The sequence below is a fragment of the Rhinopithecus roxellana genome, chromosome 6 (assembly GCF_007565055.1).
Source record: "Rhinopithecus roxellana isolate Shanxi Qingling chromosome 6, ASM756505v1, whole genome shotgun sequence".
Taxonomy (NCBI): Eukaryota; Metazoa; Chordata; class Mammalia; order Primates; family Cercopithecidae; genus Rhinopithecus; species Rhinopithecus roxellana.
Window position 1 is genome coordinate 105905902 of NC_044554.1, and position 15879 is coordinate 105921780.

General features: G+C 57.1%; 1 protein-coding gene across 2 annotated transcripts in view; it reads right to left on the reverse strand.

Moving 5' to 3' along the window:
* The window catches only part of SNX8 (sorting nexin 8), a 61995-nt gene that overhangs the window by 1178 nt on the left and 44938 nt on the right, over positions 1–15879 (reverse strand). For both annotated transcript variants that reach the window (XM_030932984.1, XM_030932985.1), the window contains exons 5-11: positions 13934–14014; positions 10952–11112; positions 9883–10015; positions 4611–4679; positions 4249–4398; positions 3764–3913; positions 88–2065 (exon numbers count right to left, since the gene is read on the reverse strand). In XM_030932984.1, coding sequence (XP_030788844.1) covers positions 1952–2065; positions 3764–3913; positions 4249–4398; positions 4611–4679; positions 9883–10015; positions 10952–11112; positions 13934–14014 — 858 coding nt within the window. In that variant the 3' untranslated portion in view covers positions 88–1951. The remainder of the gene's footprint in view (positions 1–87; positions 2066–3763; positions 3914–4248; positions 4399–4610; positions 4680–9882; positions 10016–10951; positions 11113–13933; positions 14015–15879) is intronic.

The following is a 15879-nucleotide window of genomic DNA, read 5'->3' on the forward strand; positions in this document are numbered from 1 at the left end:
CCTCTGGATACGAGGACCCTGAGACCCTGCTCCTAAAGTTTTCACCACAGGGAGATGCCACCAGGCATGTGGCCTCCATACACTCACTGATCCCGGAGTCCCTGCCAGGAAAGCTCCTTCAGAAAAGCTCATTCTGAAGTCTTGCTCTCTCCTTGGAGGGCTGTGTCAGGAGCGCGTGCCTTGCCTCCTCTGGAGACACAGAGGCCGCAGCGCCTGATGCCCGCCACAGCTCCCCACAGCCTCTATGGTCCTGCAGCTGGACAGGCCCCAGGCAGGTGCAGGAAGGACGGAGAGTCCTTGCAGCCTTCTGCCCACACAGGGTCACGCTTCATGGCTCAGGTGTCACAGTGCCACTCATGCCAACTGAGAACCTGTCTCTGCAGAGGGGGGTCAGAAGGCAGCACAGCCCAAGACTTGGGTGGGCTAGGGACTCATGGGACAGCCCACCCCCTTGGCTCCAAAGAGAACATTTCCTCTGCTCATCTGGCCAGGAGGAAGCAGCCCACCCCACAGCAGGAAGGCACCAGCAGAACCCACAGGCCGGGCTGGGCCCAAGCCCCACAGCCCCCAAGTCAGCACAGCCGCTCCCTCTGGCTGGCTCACAGTGGACGACGGATCCCCTGCCTGGGAGGTACACACAAAGTCCCCTTTCCATCCCGGGACCATGAGCTGCCCGTAGGTACAGGTGGAAGGGAAGCATCCTCCGTGAGAGAACACCCCGGAGGCCAGCAAGCATCTGCAGAATGGAGGGACCTCGGAAACCCTGGAGCCCAGAGGGCCTCTTCCAGCATCTCCCCCCGGCCAGGGAGGGGCCTCAGGGCTCCAGAGAAGTGCAGGGGTCCAGGAGCCCAGCCTGGCTCCGTGTGCCTTCCACAAAAGGGGTTTGGGGCAGGAGCAGACCCAGGCCTGAGGTGGACATTGCAGCCCCACAGAGCTCAGGAGACTGGCCTTCCTCACCCAGAGAAGGGAAAGGGCTGAAAGACCAGTTCCCCTCTGTGGGCAGGTGGCCGGGACAGCACGTGCGTGGCAAGAGGCTGGGAGGAGGGCTCTGGGCACCTCAGAGAAGAAAATCCACTTAAAAAGGGGCTATCCCTCCTCTAGAGCCCCAGCTGGAATGGAACACACGTCCCCCACGTCCCCCCCGTCCTCTGCCAGCCCATCCAGCCTCAGTGCCGCATGGTGCAGACTCCAACACTGGTCACCAGAAATCAAGGGAGTCCAGGGGATGAGAACAGAGCTGCTGCAGCGTCCGCTCTCAGAGCCCCAGCTCTCCGTCACGCCTTTGTCTTCCAGGCCTGAGGCCACAAGCACACACAGGGTCATGGTGTGGACACAGGGGCACACATGGGGTCATGGTGTGGACACAGGGCATGAGGCCACTGGACCCCACAGGCCACTCCCAGACCAGGGCTCCTGGTGTTGACTGCAGCGAGTTCCCTAGAAAATTCACCGTGCGTGTCCCATGCCCGACGGCCCTCCCTCCCAGCCTTGGCACCACTGGCTGTCCCCTTGCTGTCCGTGGTCAGTCCCATGCCTGGGCTGCAGGGCGGCCCTGCCCTCTCTCTCTCCTTGGCTGACTGAGCACCATGACGCTGCCCCTCCCGACTGTTCCAACACCTGGAGGCCCCGCCCCCACGCTCTCCCAGGCACAAACTGTGAGATGAGAGATCCCTGCCTCCCAGCAGGGCTCTCGGTATCAGAAGAAAACCATTCCAGAGAACCCCACCACCCCTCTCCACCAGGCTAGCAGGCCACAGGGCGAAGGGCGGTGTGGCCCAGCTGCTCCTGTGATCCATGGACGCCCCTCCCGACCCGCAGGCGTGAGCTCCTCTGCTCCGGCTGCAGCACGTGGCGGGGAGGGGAGCTGCTGTCCAAAGGGAATTACACCGGACACACCGTTTGGAAAGAGGTTTTAGTGCGGCCGCAGGGAGCACCACCTCCGCCTCAGGCGCTAGTGAGGACACAGACCGTCCTCCGGCGGGGAACACGGTGGGGTCAGGGCACTGTGTGGTCCCGCAAAGAGGCAGCTGAGCTTGGGCCTCAGGTCGTTCCACACCTTGCTCATCTGAAAGGCAACACGAAGAGAACAACATCAGCAGGCGGGGCCGGGGCTGCTCCTCACACTCTAATCCCAGTTCCTTCCCCTGCCAGTGACAAGGAGGGAGAGGCCCTCGGGTGCGTCAGCTCCTCGAACCTCTGGCAGAACCAGTACTGCCCATCCTGCACAGAGGAAGCCCAAACAAGGAGTGGACCAGCGACCTCATGTGTCCTGTGGTCACAGATGCCCACGCCTCAGTCTCTGCACCCAGGACCAAAGGGCCGCAAATCTGCTGGCCGTGGAATCGTGAGAAACACGACTATCGCGTCATCGCCAGTACATGCTCTGGCCGCCGTGTGGGCACTGGCCTCATGAAGCCTTGACAGGTCCAACACCAAGGCCAGCCTGGGCAACATAGGGATACCCTGTCTCCACAGAAAATCAGAAATATTAGTCGGACGTGGTGGCGCCTGCCTGTGGTCCCAGCTACTCAGGAGACTGGGGCTGCAGTGAGCTGTGATGACACCACAGCCCTCCAGCTTGGGCGACAGAGCAAGACTCCATCTCAAAACCAAACAGCAAACCAGAAACACAGAGACCACATCCACCAAATCAGTAACACCCAAACCAAATGCAAACGGCAGCCCCACTCGCCAAGCACTTTGGGAACCAGGGCAAGGAACGGATGCTGTGGATGTGAGGAGGGGAGCGTGGCAGTGAGGCAGGGGTCAGGCCAAGACCTGCCAGGCAGGGGCTCAGGTGGCCAGAGAAGGGCAGGGCGCACCCTGGGGGCCTGAGTCACTGGACCACAGCACACTCATCTCAGCATCACAGGACTGGAAATTCCTCATCACCATAATAAAAAGCCTGGTAGGACTGGGGTTATGGCATCATGCCCTGGGCAGGACAGGGCCCCGCCTGTTGGTCACGTTCCTTCACTGAGGACACACCCAGCCACTCACATGTCCAAACCCAACCTGGTCCCTGAGACCCTGGCCATGTCACACACAGTGATGCTCCTAATACAGCAGCTGTCCCCACCTCTCCAGCCCCACCACGGCCGCCTCCAGCCTGCCATTCCCAAACTGCCGGACGGCACCCAAGGCACCAAGCACCTCCCGGGGACAGTGTGGAATCTCGTGACCATCCCAGACACTCGGTGCCGTTCAACACAAACCACAGACCACGGCTTCAAAGCTGCTTGCAGCTACTTAATAAACAGAATTTCAGCCAGGCACAGGGGCTCAGGCCTGTAATCCCAGCGGCGCTACAGTGAGCCAGCCACCAGAAATCAAGGGCGGCTTCTCCCAGGACCTTGGGAGCGTTTCTCCTCACAGGCTGAAGGAACCGCCATCTGGAGGAAGCCCGCCAGGGATCTTCGGAGAAACACCCACCTACGCGCTCCCAGGCGCCCAGAACCCTTCTCTCCGCCTCAGGGTGCGGGGGCCTTGGACTTCTCAAATCCCTCCAGAAGGCAAACTGTCCCTGTCTGCTCCTCCCTCCACCCCCCAGGAATCACTGGGGACACCCTCACGATTCTGATTTTGGCTACACAGGAGACTAGAAGATCTGGGTGAGCACCGTGTTCCAAGGCCCATAAGGATCCCCACTGCACTAAAACACCTCTGCAGGACGGCCGGCCACCGCGCCACCAGGCTGGAAGGAAGGGCGGCGGGACAACGAAAGGCCGTGACTGAGACAGCGGCCGGGGCAGGGCGGACTCACCTCCTTGTGTCCTTGGATCTGAGAGTTGACGAAGGCGCGGAGGATGTGGGAGGTGAGGGGCAGGTAGACGTGGATGAGCTGCGTCTCCTGGTGCAGGCAGTACAGGGAGAAGTAGTTCCGCAGCTCCATTGTCTGAATCGCGTTCTCCTGCTGCAGAGCAAACAGCCGCCCTTGGAACCCAGCCGGCAACCAGAGCACCAAGGCCAGAACACCAGCGTGCTCCCTGCGCCAGGACGGCCCCTTCTCCTTCAGTCTTCACCAGGCATTTGGAAGGTGGCGAGGTAAGAGAGGGCCGGGGAGGGAGCGCCGGGCAGGGAGCCGCGTCACTCTGGGCACCCGGGCCGGCTCCCTGCCTCCACTGCACCCCCAGCTCTGTTCCAGACACATGGAGCCAACCCAGGGGAGCCCACCAGGAGGGCTGTGGTCCCACCATGGCCAGGAGGGGAAAGGCTCCCACGGGCCTGCTCGGCCACCACGCCACCCACCTCCACGATGCGGGACTCCAGCTGCTCCACGGACTCCGGCTCGCGGTTCTGCGCGGCGGCGCTCATCATTTGCCTCTTCATCAGGCTGTACTTGTGCAGCGCCCGCTGGTGCTTGTGTAGCACGCCCTTCTCATGCCGCTCGCACAGGTCCTGCCGGGCCAGGGGAGGTATTCGCCGCTGCCCCCAATGCCCGCACCAGGCCCTGCGGAGCTGGCCGGGGGAAGCACCCCCGCGAGACGGAAGGCCCCATCTCCCCCTGCAGCCCTGGCTTCTCAGCTCCTCCTCCGTCTCCCAGGAGTTAGACCCTTGAAGGATCCTAAGATCATTCCTGAAAGTTCTGCCCCCAACCAAGGAGCACTCACCTTATAGGACTGCAGCAGATCCAAGAAGAGATTCAGCTTCTCCACCACGTCATTCTCTTCCTGCTTACCCTGGAAGGCGAGGGGGAGCTCACCCACGCGGATGCATATAAGACCAGGCCCCTGCCCGGGAACTCAGACCCAAGCCTGGCCTGGGCCGGTTCCTTCCTCCCAGAGTCAGAAGGGCCCCCAGAACCACCAGCCAGGTCTGCACGGGGTCCGCTTCCCCACCGGCCCACCCATGACCAAGCGGAGACGCCTTCGAGCCCAGGAGTCTGGATGAGAACAAGGCCTGCGTTCCCGCGGGACGGCTGCCCACCCTCCTGCTCATCAGCCCGGCCTGCCGTGCCTGCCTCAGGCCTTCGCAAAGCCGGCGAATCTCCCGACACACACGCTGGGCGAGCCAGGCACCCCAGAACCCCCACTCCTACGGCTCCATCAAGCACTGCAGAAAACCCGAGCTCCCATCGGACGCTGTGAGCTGTGTGGAAAACGTGGACGCCCGGGAGGGACACGGGGGAGAACGAGGGTGTGGTCTCCGCATCAGTAACAGGAGAGAGCAACGCAGGCCTAGGAAGGGGGCGCAGGGTAGGAAAGACGGCAGCTGCAGGAAGGACGCGCTGTTGATCCAGCAAGAGAGGCAGCCGCCTCGGGCTGCACGCAGAAGCACCACACTCGGCGGCGGGGGGTGGCGGTGGACACAGGCTCCTCTCTGGCCCTCACACGAGGTTCTGTGCGGGCAGCACAGCCACAGAGAGAGCCCAACAGGGCAGTGAGTGCACAGCAAAGGGCGGGCAGTCCTGGAGTGGAAGGGGGCCCCGTCATGGCAGAGGGATGCCCTGCTCCTAGGATCACCACAGCACCTGGGGGGTGACACGAGGTAGCCCCCACGGGCCGAACCCCATGCAGACACTGCCTCCGCCAGCCCGGCGTTCACGGGTAGCAGCGCTTGGTGGGGGCGCAGGCCAGGCACAGTGCACACGGCCCGGAGGCACAGTGGTCAGAGGCGTCTGTGGTATGAAGAGTCCGTCCAAAGCCCTAGGCTCCGGCTGCCACTGAGGGGAGGATCCAAGCTCTGGAGACAGCAGGGGTCCGGGGAAGGCAGTGGAAGGGGCAGCCCATCCACCCCTGACCTGCACAGCTCACCACCGACCCCCCAGCCACAACCGCAACCAAGCCAGGCCCACGGCAGGTATCCTGGGGAAACCCCCAACACCGACGCCTTCAGTCACACCCCGGCCCTGAAGGGATCCGGTCCCCACAGCTCCTGCCCTCAGTCCCCACAGCTCACTGAGCAGCTCAGGGAGACCACGCTCCCTCCACGATTCCCCGGGCTCCACGCGTGGCAGGGGTGGAAAGCTCACCCCACGCCCTGCAGGTCAAGTTCAGCAAGAGATAGTGCAGGCAGAAGAAATGACTAGAAGGAGTTTCATGGGACACAGTCCTGGACTGGGAGCCAGGGGTGCTACCCAGGCTCTGCTGTACCCCAGGGGACCCTAAGATGCCCCTGTCCCACGGGAACGCAGGCCTTGTTCCCATCAAGACACCTGGGCTCGAAGGCGTCTCCGCCTGGTAATGGGTGGGCTGGTGGGGAAGGGGGCCCCCTGCAGACCTGGCTGGTGGTTCTGGGGAGCCCCTCTGATTCTGGGAGGAAGGAACCGGCCCAGGCCAGACCTCAGGCCGACTGAACAAGGAAGCTCCCCAGCCACCAACCCCACACCCAAAGCAGCTGGGATTCCAGCCAGTAAAATGTGCCAGGAAAAGAGGTGTGCTAAGAGTTTCTAAAACTCAAGATGGAAAACGCCAGCTGACCGCAGATGCCCAGCTCCCACCTGACCAGGCAGGGGCTCAGGAGAATGGAGGCTTATTCCCTGGCCCAGCAGAAGAGGGGGAACTCGGGGGTCCCTCTGCTTGTCATTTGTCACCAAGTCCCATCTGTGGTTCAGTGCTGGACAACGCCCTAAATTAGCAGGGGTGTCCAATGTTTTGGCTTCCCTGGGCCACATTGGAAGAAGAATTGTCTTGAGCCACACATAAAATACACTAACACTGTGACAGCTGATGAGCAAAAGAGAGAGGGAGGGAGGGAGGGAAGGAAGGAAATCTGTGCATAAATCTCATGTTTTCAGAAAGTTTACAGATTTGGGGTTTTTTGAGACAGAGTCTTCCTCTGTTACACAGGCTGGAGTACAGTGGCGTGATCTCAGCTCACTGCAACCTCCGCCTCCCAGGTTCAAGCGATTCTCCTGCCTCAGCCTCCCGAGTAGCTGGGATTACAGGTGTAAGCCACCACGCCCAGCTAATTTTTGTATTTTTAGTAGAGATGGGGTTTCACCATGTTGGCCGGGCTGGTCTCAAACTCCTGACCTCAGGTGATCTGCCCATCTCAGCCTCCCAAAGTGCTGAGATTACAGGCGTGAGCCACTGTGCCCGGCCAAGTTTACGGACTTGTGTTAGGCCACATTCAAAGCCGTCCTGGGCCACATGCAGCCTGTGGGCCACCGGTTGGACAAATGTGCCCTAAACCATCAATGCACGCGCCTTTAACCAAGGCGCAGGCCCCATCACCCAGACCCTGGAACAGACAGACCCTACTCCGAGTCTCACGTGTCTTGCTGGGATATGGCTACCTTCAGCTCCTAACAGGTCTGGGGAGAGTAACACTGGTGTAAATACAAGCAGAATTAGGAAAAACGGTCCTCCCTGCCTCTGACTGAACAGCAAGGGTGAGATGGAACTTTTGCTGCATCAAATGAAAGGCCTCGAGGTTCGTTCCATGTAAAAGCTCAATTTCACTACAACCAAGGACAGTGAGAGATATCCAGGAAACAGCACTTCTCCAGACATCACAGTCCCAAAACACAACTCATGAAATGTCCAAGAGTCACAAAGCTGGGCAGAACCTCAAGCCACAGACTCCTACTGCACCAGAAGCCTCAACCTTCTCTTCCTCTTCAAGGTGGAAATGCAGCATCCAGGGCTGAATCAGAAAAAATTTTGGAAATCACCTCATGAGTGATGCTGATCCTGCGCTCTGCAGAGCCCTGGGGCACTCTGGGCACCCCGCCGGCAGCCACCTGCTCCAGAGGGAGTGGAATGTGGCAAGGGTCTGGGTCCCTATGACAGGAACACCTTTTATGCTTTGCACACCGAGTTTGGAGGAAAGGGTCAGCAGATTACAGAAACAGCTCTTTTGGCCGCACACAGAGGCTCGTGCCTGTCATCCTAGCACTTTGGGGGGTCGAGGCGGGCGGATGACCTGAGGTCAGCAGTTTGAGACCAGCCCGGCCAACATGGTGAAACCCCGTCTCTACTAAAAATGCAAAAATTAGCCAGGCGTGGTGGTGTGCACCTGTAATCCCAGCTACTCGGGAGGCTGAGGCAGGAGAATCGCTTGAACCCAGGAGGCAGAGGTTGCAGTGAGCCGAGATCACACCACTGCACTCCAGCCTGGGCGACAGAGCGAGACTTTGTCTCAAAAAAAAAAAAAGAAAAGAAAATAGCTCTTTTAATAATATAATCCAACCCCCTTGTATTGAATTGATGGGGAAACTGAGGCCTGGAGACCAAAGTAGCTTGAGCACAGTCACAGCACAGAGGCACGCTGCACAGGGCAGGGGGCCGTGAGCTCCTCTGTCTCTATGCTGACAAGGCCCCAGTCCCATGTTCTCGGTCCCCTCCACCTGGGGGCAGGGGGCACACAGACCTAAAGACAGAATAGACCCAGCCCCAATCCACAGACACCAACAGTGCCCTCCCTCCGTTTCTAAAGGGAACACACAAGCACGGGGGCGGAAGAGGAAGAAAACCCAGGACTTTCCACACCAGCAAAGACATCAAATTTCCTCTTCAGCATGAAAAACGTCACGGGCACCTGAGCATCCCGGTTCCAGCTTGAAAAGCCCCGACTCCACAGCAGGTGAGTTCACCAAGCCATCAGGAGTTCCAGGGCTCAGCGGGGAGCGCGGCCCTCATGGGCATGATCTGATCACTTACTTCAAACCAATAACAAGCAGCCTGGAGGCCACTTCCCCAAGAAATAGGAACTAGGTAGCAAGCTCCCACCTTCACAACTATGTCAGCTTTTTTTGTTTTTGAGACTGGGTCTCACTCTCTCGCCCAGGCTGGAGTGCACTGGCACCCTCACGGCTCACTGAAGCCTCTACCTCTTGGGTTCAGGTGATCCTCCTACCTCAGCCTCTTGAGTAGCTGGGACTACACGCATGCACCACCACCCCTGGCTAATTTTTTTTTTTATATATAGAGATGAGATCTTGTTCTGTTACCCAGGCTGGGTCTCGAACTCCTGGGCTCAAGCAGTCCTCCTGCCTCGGCCTCCCAAAGCACTGGGATGATAGGTGTGAGCCGCCATTCCCAGCCACGTAACAGTTTTTTAACATAAAAGCACCCAGATGAGCCTTGCAGCGTGATAGTAAACACCGTATCTTCAAACTGATCCCAAATTACTCCAAGATCGTGGCGGATTTCTAAAAACAGCTTCTGCCCATGCAGCAGAAGCACTTCCTAAGGTTGTGTGTGGAGTGGGAGGTGGGAGCCTCTTGGGTGCTGGGGCTTCATCATTATTCTGATGAGTTAAGTCTCCAGTGCCAAATCCTAGCTGACTCAGACAGCAAAGCGGGAACTATCTGGCCCACCCAGGAGCATGCCTGGAAGCCTGAGATGATCTTTTCAAAGACAGAGTCTATCTTCTCTTCCAACCTCAGCAAAATCAACACTCAAGACTACAGCCCTATCTGTTTTGTCACTGGCAACCCCTCTCGAAAGCATCAACACTCCTAGGAGCCACCAGGAACAGATGGGGACAGACAGTTCCCACCCAGGGCACAGCTGCTCACTCACTCAGCTCACAACTGGGAAGCCGGCCGGGCACAGTGGCTCACACCTGTAATCCCAGCACTTTGGGAGGCCGAGGTGGGCGGATCACCTGAGGTCAGGAGTTCGAGACCAGCCTGACCAACATGGTGAAACCTTGTCTCTATTAAAAATACAAAAAATTAGCCAGGCATGGTGGTGGACACCTGTAGTCCCAGCTACTCAGGAGGCTAAGGGAGGAGAATCACTTGAACCCGGGAGGCGGAGGTTGCAGTGAGCCGAGATCGCACCACAGCGCTCCAGCCTGGCGACAGAGCGAGACTCCGTCTCAAAAAAACGAAACAAAAACAAACTGTGAAGCCCGTGTAAGCAGGAGGCGCTCCCCATGCCAAGGCATAGTGTGTTCTCTGGAACAGGCGCCTGGGAGAACCGATCCACTCACCTGTTGTGCGGCCTTATCGGCGAGCAGCGCGAATTCCACAGACAGGCCTTTCAGAGCCTGCTTCAGGGACCCCCAGGTGCTGCTGTTCAGAGCGGCCCAGGAGGGCAGCGGGGTTGTGTCGGACCCGATTGCACTGAGGGAGCAAGCACACGAGAGGAGACACTCAAGGCCTGGAGCTCACCCCGCAGTCGAGCCTGGCATCCCCCGCCACAGACACGCAGCTCTCAACACTGCGTCCTCCATGGCAACCTGCACGCTCCCCCGTCCTATGCCCCTGCTGCTCAAAGAGTGGCCTGTGGGGACCCTGGAAGCCCAGGACAAAGGGTGGCCCTGGGGCTGCACCCCAGGCCCTGCTGCATCTGTTCTTCCCTACCAGCCCCCAGGTGACATGTGTGCACAGGTGAGGGGCACTGCTGGGGGGAGCAGAGTCCTGGGTGGGGTCTCCCCTCCCCTCAGGCAAAGGAAGCATTGCCAGCCCATGGTCTGTTCTTCCCCAAGTCAAAGGGATCTTTTTTTCCTTTTTTTGAGATGGAGTCTTGCTCTGTCGCCCAGGCTGGAGTGCAGTGGCCCAATCTCAGCTCACTGCAACCTCCGCCTCCCAGGTCCAAGCAATTCTCCGCCTCAGCCTCCCAAGTAGCTGGGATTACAGGCACTCACCACCATGCCCAGCTAATTTTTTTGTGTGTGTGTATTTTTAGTAGACACGGAGTTTCACCATCTTGGCCAGGCTGGTCTTGAACTCCTGACCTCAAGTGATCCACCCGCCTTGGCCTCCCAAAGTGCTGGGATCACAGGTGTGAGCCACCGCACCTGGCCTGGGATCTTTTTTTAAAGTCTCACCCTGACAGTGGGAAAACTACCAGACTAGAAACTGGTGAGCATTTACTTGTGCTCAGAAATCTGTGTTTCAGGGCTGAAATTCTCCCGTGATTCTTCTAAATATGACCCCCCCATGTGCCCGACCCACTTTCTGCCCCTTCTGGGGTGAAACGGGTCAGGATGCTGGTTATTACGGTAAAGATTCCCGTCCCACCGCGCATGCCCCTGCAGAAGCTGAAAGGTCACCTGCCTTAGCTCCTTCCCGAATATGAGAAGATCTGCCGCGTTGTCGATGGCCCGGGACGCGATCCGCTCAGCCCTGTCGCGAAGCTTGTGAAAGCTGTTGTAGATGTTCCGGATTAGCTCCCGGCTGATGGCAAACTGAGCCTGGATGTCAGCTGGGAGGAAGTCCTGACATGATGCGGAGAGGGAGAGAGACTATGTGTTACTCACTGGGGAGCACCTGTCAGACGGGAGCAGCCAGTCCCCCAAAAGCTGAGCCATGGGAGACCCAGCAGGTCCATGAGCCACCCCGAGAGCCCCACTCCTCCAGGCCTGCAGGGATCACTCTGTACGTCCGAAAAAGAAACGAAAACCGTCATCACCTGCATGCCACAAACACGAAGACAAATGAGCCCTGGGATGAGGACCACAGAGTCCACTGAAATCCCATCACACCGGAGGACCTATCCAAAAACACTCAAATAAGGCCAGGGGCGGTCACTCACACCTGTAATCCCAGCACTTTGGGAGGCCGAGGCGGGTAGATCACCCGAGGTCAGGAGTTCGAGACCAGCCTGACCAATATGGTGAAACCCCCGTCTCTACAAAAAATACAAAAATTAGCTGGGCATGGTGGCAGGCGCCTATGATCCCAGTTACTCTGGAGGCTGAGACAGGAAAATTACTTGAACCTGGGAGGCAGAGGTTGCAGTGAGCTGAGATCGCACCACTGCACTCCAGTCTGGGCAACAGAGCGAGACTCTGTCTCAAAACAAACAAACCAACAAAACCCTCAAATAATCTTGCCGGGCACGGTGCCTCACACCTGTAATCTCAGCACTCTGGGAGGCCGAGGTGGGTGGATCACAAGATCAGGAGATCAAGACCACGGTGAAACCCCGTCTCTACTAAAAATACAAAAAATTAGCCAGGCCTGGTGTTGGGCGCCTGTAGTCCTAGCTAATTGGGAGGCTGAGGCAGGAGAATGGCGTGAACCCGGGAGGCAAAGCTTGCAGTGAGCCGAGATCGCACCACTGCTCTCCAGCCTGGGCGACAGAGCGAGACTCCATCTCAAATAATGATAATAATAATAATAATAATAATAATTTTTAGCTGGATACAGTGACTCACACCTGTACCCCAGCACTCTGGGAGAGAGGCAAGAGGATCGCTAGAGCCTGGGAGTTTAAGAACAGCCTAGGCAACACAGTGAGACCCCATCTTTCCCAAAAAATCAAAAAAATTAGCCAACTGTGGTGGAGCACCTGTGGTCCCAGGTGCTTACAGAGGGCTGAGGCAGGAGGATCACTTGAGCCCAGGAGTTCCAGGCTGCAAAGAGCCATGATCACAACACTGCACTCCATCCTGGGGACCCTGTCTCCAGAAAACAACAAAAATAAAAACAAACAATCTTCAAGTGAAACACAGTGAACATAAATTCCTGAAAGACTCTCCACATGGCGGGAAGGCCTCTTGTATGCCTCATTTATTCCCAAAGACTTTTTAGAAGCTTTGATACTACCTACCAGTGCTCAGAAAACAGAAAGCTCAGTGAGTAAAATGAAGGTAAAAGATCTGGCCAGGCGTGGCGGCTCATGCCTATAATCCCAGCACTTTGGGGGGCCATGCCAGGAGGACTGCTTGAGGCCAAGAGTTCAAGGCCAGCCTGGGCAACACAGTGAGACTTCATCTATACCGAAAACAAACAAATCAGCCAAGTGTTGTGGCACACGCCTGTAGTCCCAGCTGTTATGGGAGGCTGAGGTGGGAGAATCGCTGGAACCCAGCAGGTCAAGGCTGCAATGACCTATGATTGTGCCACTGCACTACAGCCTTGGGGACAGAGCAAGACCTTGTCTCAAAAAATAAAATAAAATAAAATTAGATTTTTTACTTTTGTATGAAGAAGCAGGTTTTTTTCTGGGTTTTTTGTTGTTGCTATTGTTGTTTTTGAGACAAAGTCTGAGTCTGTTACCCAGGCTGGAGTGCGGTAACATGACCTCGGCTCACTGCAGCCTCTGCCTCCTGGGTTCAAATAATCCTCCTGCCTCAGTCTCCCAAGTAGCTAGGATTACAGGTGCCTGCCACCAGGCCTAGCTAATATTTTTTTTCTTTTTTTTGATGGAGTCTCTGTCACCCAGGCTAGAGTGCAGTGGCATGCGATCTCGGCTCACTCCAACTTTCGCCTCCTGGGTTAAAGTGATTCTCCTGCCTCAGCCTCCTGAGTAGCTGGGATTACAGGTATGTGCCACCGCACCTGGCTAATTTTTGCATTTTTAGTAGAGACGGGGTTTCACCATGTTAGTCAGGCTAGTCTTGAACTCCTGACCTCGTGATCCGCCCGCCTCGGCCTCCCAAAGTGCTAGGATTACAGGCATGAGCTACCATGCCCGGCCAGTTTTTTTTTTTTTTTTTTTTTTGTATTTTCATGAGAGATGGGGTTTTGCTATGTTGGCCAGGCTAGTCTCAGACTCCTGACCTCAAGTGATCCGACAGCCTCGGCCTCCCAAAGTGCTGAGATTATAGGCATGAGCCACCGTGCCGGCCTGAAGAAGAGGTTTAAAGAGAAAAAACAAAAAAAAAAACTACCAAGTAGCTACCTTAGTCCTTTTTGGAAAAAGACCAGATTTCAAACATTCAATAATAAACAGATGCAACAATGAATCCCCAGAAATCTGAAGAGGCAGTGACACAAGCGTCCGGCTGTCTGAGTCACAGAAAGGGGCAGAGGGCACGGGGTGCCTGGAGGGCCTGAGGTCAGAGCTCAGCCGCATCCCGGCCCTGCTGCTTAGAGGCTCGGGACCTTGGCTCGCCGAGCCTGTTTCTCCATCTGTAAAACAGGCCTCCCAGCCCTGTGTCAGAGCAGCTAAAACAAGGGTTAAATGAGGAAATCATGCGACAGATGTCAGCATAATCCTTGCCACGCAGAGGAGGCAGAATCACTACACAGGGTTAAAACTGTTGTTTCTCTGGTTAAAAAGGGAAAGACTCTTCAAAGTTAGAAAAATACCTTGGCCCTGGTAGCCAGCTTACAGTTCATGAATTCGTCCCCGACGCACTGTGCTGACTCCTTTAACTTGTTCTGCACATCCTGCAAAAGGAAAAGAGACAGCTTCACCCTCTTCTACAGGCAGCAAGAAAGCGGCTGTGGGGCGTCGGCCACTGTGGAGCAAGCGGGATGTCGTCCTTCCTCAGGAGAAACACATTTCCATATGTTGGCTTTGACATTAGGATTCCGCAATCTCTTGACTCTCCCTGAGATGTTTTTCTCACCAAACAGGATGTCCTGGCTTCACAGCAGAAGCCCCACAAACCTGCAGCCTCTCTCCAGAGGCACAGCCACTCCATCCACAGACGGGGGACAGCTCTCCAGAGAGACAGCGACTCCATTCACAGACCTCCATCCGCAGACAGGGGGAGGCTGTGCAGAGAAACGGCCCCTCCATCCACAGACCAGAGGCGGCTCTGCAGAGATACGGCCCCTCCATCCACAGATGGGGGGAGGCATCAGCCCCGGAGACAGACAGCAGATACCTGAGACCCTGGTAGATTCCAAAAGCGCAATAGAACAGGGCAAAAGTGTCTTCCTTCCTGGGAATGCATGCCTGGCGCCAGGGACACCAGAGCCCAGGGAGCTGCTGGGCAGAGGAAGGACAGGCCCAACCCCTAGCACTGGAGCCCTCTCATCTGAACGAGGCCTCCTGGGCAAAGCCATGCCTTAAAATCAGGAGCCACCTAGGAGATACAAGGGGAGACCCTAATAGGCAGCTGTTGACGTGTCCAGGAATTCTCAAATGTCAGAGATGCCTTGAAGATCATCTGACTCAACTCTCATTTTACAAAAAACAAAACCCTGAGGCCCAGTATGATGCATGCCTGTAGTCCCAGCTACTCAGAGCCTGAGGCGGGAGGATTGCTTAGAGCCCAGGGGTTCAGGGCCAGCCCGAGTAACATAGTGAGACCCCATCTTTAAAAACAGAAAGCAAGCAAGAAAACTGAGGCCGGGAAGTGACAGAGAATGATACCTGTGGAAAGGCCACAGGGAGCGTCCTACCCCCAGAACAGGGGTATCGCCCACCCGTGACCCACGGCACCCCTCCCCACCACCCCTCCCAGGTCCTGCCACATTCCTCTTCTGACAATCCAGATCGCCTTCCAAAGGAAGGTTTCCACCCTCAGGGCTCAAAAGATCCCACTGCGTGGCTCCAGACATCCCCAGGCGCATCCCAGAGACACCCCAGGCACAGGGCGAAGGCCCCTCTGCCTCCGAGAGAAGTGAAGACAAAAGGAAGCAAGGCTTGTGTGAAGTCAGCCTGGGAGTGGGGGTGTCTTCCTGCAGCAGGGACACGGGCAGAGGCCCTCAGGTCCCCATTCAAGAAGGGCTTTCCAGAAAATAGAGGAGAGCCTGGAAACCTCTATTCCAGTGGAGCCCCCGCCCCTCCCCTCACAGGGAGAGGGTCCTGCAGGCATAGGCGGAGGAGAAGCACAGGGCCCGCCTTCCCTGGAGGGGCTGGCAGCTGCTTCCTCCTGCAGGAAACAGGAGCTGTGCTGCAGGGTTGATATTTTTGTTTTTTGTTTTGTTTTGTCTTTTGTTTTTTTGAGACAGGGTCTCGCTCTGTCGCCCAGGCTGGAGTGCAGTGGCACAATCACAGCTCGCTGTAAGCTCCACCTCCCGGGTTCAAGCGATTCTCATGCCTCACCTCCCGAGTGACTGGGATTACAGGTGTGCACCACCATGCCTGGCCCAAGTTTCGTTTTGTTTTGGTAGAGACGAAGTCTCGCTATGTTGCCCAGGCTGGTCTCAAACGCCTGGGCTTAAGCGACCATCTGGCCTCGGCCTCTCAAAGCGCTGGGATGAGAGGCGTGGGTCACCGTGCCCGCAAGCTGTAGCTTCTTGACACACGCTAAAGCTGTGCGGCAGCAGCTGGGAGGAAGGAACCCCGCTCAGACCCGGAC